At 45.5% G+C, this 3,331-nt stretch overlaps 1 protein-coding gene across 1 annotated transcript; it reads right to left on the bottom strand.

The window, feature by feature from the left end:
• Positions 1 to 453: 453 nt before the first annotated feature.
• On the bottom strand, positions 454 to 3,293 carry SDF2L1 (stromal cell derived factor 2 like 1). The gene is made up of 3 exons (XM_044440935.1): positions 3,077 to 3,293; positions 2,297 to 2,493; positions 454 to 1,402 (listed from the first exon to the last, which is right to left on the bottom strand). The coding sequence occupies exons 1-3, from the start codon at positions 3,291 to 3,293 to the stop codon at positions 1,124 to 1,126; spliced, it is 693 nt and encodes a 230-aa protein (XP_044296870.1). The 3' UTR covers positions 454 to 1,123.
• Between the last annotated feature and the right edge of the window lie 38 nt (positions 3,294 to 3,331).

Here is a 3,331-nt window from a genome sequence, read left to right as displayed (position 1 = left end):
AGAGGGTACACACACTCTCAGGGTCCTCAGCATCATGCCATCTGCTGCCTCGTCCAAGAGCAGGATTGCCTCTTCTACATGCAACCTTATGTTGTCCTGTATGTACATCGCAGTCAATCCAGAGACAGTGTTCATCAACATGCTGATGTAACCAAGTGACTCAGCTCACTTATAAAAGAAAGGGAAAACCCCAGCTGCTACCGCTGATGACTCAGATGTTAAGATTTGTGTCTTGGTCCTAAGAGAGCATGATGGACTGTTAAGGCCTGGCTTTTCAGGATATATAGAAAAATTAAATCATGTTCTGCAATTCGTTCCATTTGGAAATGGAGAATCTACAGGGCTCCATGTCGTGTACATGTGAATAGAGGATATGTATTTTTCCTTTACCTAGTGAAGTATTTTAATGCAAGTATAAAAAAGGAAAAATAGGTGCTAAATAAAATCACCCCAAGCTGTACAAAGAAGTGTATTTAATCAGTGTTACATTTTCCTGCAAGAACTCTTAGAATGTACCAGATCTCCCCTTCACTACAATTTTAAAAATGAATTCTATTTAGCCCAAAATACTTAACTTACACCTTTCCCATGGGATACAAACATCGACAGCAAAGAATTATGTATAACATCACTAAAAGGAATAGGACTTAACAGCAGATATTTTTGGTGTTTTGCCTAGAAAGCAAAGCAGGTATTTTGTCTACAAAGCCCAATTTTTCTCCATGTGTACGACAGCCACCCTTCTTTCCTGAAAGCAAGATCTGAAGACAAACATTCCTTAAGAGTTTTCTTAAAGGCTTACCAAAAAAAAGTACAAAATGTAAGTGTTATTGCACTTTGGATTGGACTGTTTACACAGCAATTAACCATTATTTCTTAAATAAAGAAAAAGAGAAGAAACAAACTGGATAAGAAAATGAAATGGGAGCCTTAGAAAATGTATGGGCGCCAAACAATGAATGTATCTTCTTGTCCCTCTGAATTCACCGGGGCTGAAATTACTCATACAAAGGTTCACTTCAAGTGTCTCCAAAGCTTTCCAGAAGCTGATGATTCAGGATGGAACTTAGAGAAGCTGACACACTTTGGTGGAGAGATTCTCCATAAGAATTCCTTCACACATTCAGAGTTCATCATGCTTTGTAGAGTCCGCACTGGGCTTAATAAAAACACCTTCCATTGCCTTCCAGTAGTTGTGGTGATTAGCAGAATGCATGCCATGGACTTCCCGTTGACCCTTGATTGGGTGGCCATATTGTTCGCCCGTTATTGAAAGGAACACATCTGTGCCTATGTGCTTGAAGCGGACTGCATCATCCCGCTTCCAGTGTGTCCCACTGCACTGCACTGCCCACACGTCCAAGTCATCTCCTTCTCCATCATCACCAAATGCACTTACTTCCTGTTAGATCCGGGGGAAATGGGGAGAGGGAAAAGAAACCGCTTTAAAGATACGCATTTGCAACAACAAGAAGAAGCCAGAAAAATGGATAAAACAGATTGTATGCTTTCTTTGAGATCACAGTAAGATTTGGTAGAATTATTTTTACTTTAAGAATTTAAAACCTAGAAACCAGGTAAGTAATGAGAAAGGTCAGTTATTACCAATGTGTTACTTTATGAAACACTTTTGGACACTCCAAAGCATTATATAAATACTACATTGTATTCTCATAAAGTATATCATGTATGCTAATGTCATGGAGAATTCTAGAATTTTCACACACATTTCTTTCTGCTGTACGTATATTTTCCTGAGCAATTCGTAATGTCAACAGCCACTGAAGTAGAAGTTCATAAAGCCTTCTGTGCTATGCAGACTTCCTATATTTTGTCTCTATGAATGCAACCTGCATCACAGTAACAACGGGTTGCTGAGCAATTAAAAGGGATGTTTCCAATCATCTTCCAGACCAGGGAAGTCAATTCAGAAAAAAAACAATGTGTAAGGTAATTTCGAGTGTAAGTCATAATCTGCTCTCTAGGCTAGGGAGAAAGCCTTGTGGGATTTCTAAGAAAACAGAGAGCTACAGCTGTAGGGCAGTTCAGAAATGAAATAATAATAATCATATAAATATGTATCAAATTGCACTGTACACCTACCTGCATGATGAAAAATATACGTTACATATTAAAATCACTGGATGTAAATATATATGTTTTATGGTTCCTCTTTTAAAAATTCATTTATCGGGCGGCATAGAGATGAAAGAAACAATAAACTCCTGGTTCAATTAAAAACTAACTGTGCCTTTTTCTTAATTTGCTAAAGCCAAAGGACAAACTCTAGTCTTACCTGGTTATTGGAGAGTGGAGATGGGAAGTGATGGGTGTGCAGATTTTTCCCTGTATTAACATGTGTAAGGCGTACTGCTTGCCCACATTTCACTGGCATCCCTCGCTGGCAAGACCCATCAGTTTTGCCTCTGATCCGCCAGTAGCTGTTAGCATCATCTGAAACTTCAACTCCAGTTACCGACTGCTGACCGCTTCCTATTAACAAAATAATTGCTCTATTGCAATTGCTGGAAGAGAAAGGCAATAGGAAGCACCGTATGCCTTGAAGCTGAGCCAAGGGAGGCTATTTTACTTGCTTTTTTGTTGATGCACAATCCTCACTTTACCAAGCGAAACTCCTTCCTTGTCTGAGACCTCTTGGGCCCCTTCCCTTTTAGTATTTGGACACTCACGGCTCCTATGAGCAGATGACTGGGATAGCTAAAACATGACACCGCCTGAAAGACTCTCTGTACGGCAAGAGGGCGGTGCGGCGAGAGTAAAGGCAAGGAGGGCAGCCACCCCGTTTGTGCTTCTCGCCTGCGGGTAACTTTCCCCAGAGACGCCTGGCTGGGACACCTGTGGCACACAGGGCGCTGGCCTAGCTAGTCCCGGGTCTGCTCTGGCGGACCCTTCGCTCGCGCACCTTGTGAAGGCGCGGGTGACGTTCTCGGGGCGCTTCGGAGCCCCTTGCGGGGCAAAGCACACCGGCCCAACCCTCGAGCCAGCCGGCTACTCCGCTTCCCGCAGCCCGGCGCTGGAAGCCTCCCCCGGGCCCGCGCGGCCTGCGCTTCCTCACCGGAGCCGTACTTGACCTCGTGCGAGTGGAGCCGCACGTTGTGCCGCGTGTTGAGCAGTTTCAGCACCGACCCGCAAGTGACAGCGCCCGCCTCGGCGCCCCTCGCCGGGCACGCGCCGCAGAAGAGCAGCAGGAAGGGCAGCAGCAGCGGCGAGCGCCGGCGAGGAGGAGGCGCCGCCGCCGGCGGGCGCCCACCCGCAGCCCCCGGCCGCCGCATCGCCGCCGCCCTCCGCGCCGCACCGCGCCGCTCGCCCC

Source organism: Varanus komodoensis, unplaced genomic scaffold (genome assembly GCF_004798865.1).
Source record: "Varanus komodoensis strain SLA01 unplaced genomic scaffold, ASM479886v1 scaffold38, whole genome shotgun sequence".
Taxonomy (NCBI): domain Eukaryota; kingdom Metazoa; phylum Chordata; class Lepidosauria; order Squamata; family Varanidae; genus Varanus; species Varanus komodoensis.
The sequence above is the reverse complement of the archived record's forward strand: the minus strand, read 5'-3'. Positions and strand labels throughout refer to the sequence as shown.

What these genes read in the sequence shown, in the direction of transcription:
- SDF2L1 (XM_044440935.1), bottom strand. Translation starts at nt 3,293, where the DNA reads ATGCGGCGGCCGGGGGCTGCGGGTGGGCGCCCGCCGGCGGCGGCGCCT. An exon ending in CGAGGTCAAGTACGGCTCCG is followed by an intron (nt 2,494 to 3,076) that starts GTGAGGAAGCGC and finishes TTTTGTTAATAG; the next exon opens with GAAGCGGTCAGCAGTCGGTA. An exon ending in CTCCACTCTCCAATAACCAG is followed by an intron (nt 1,403 to 2,296) that starts GTAAGACTAGAG and finishes CGGATCTAACAG; the next exon opens with GAAGTAAGTGCATTTGGTGA.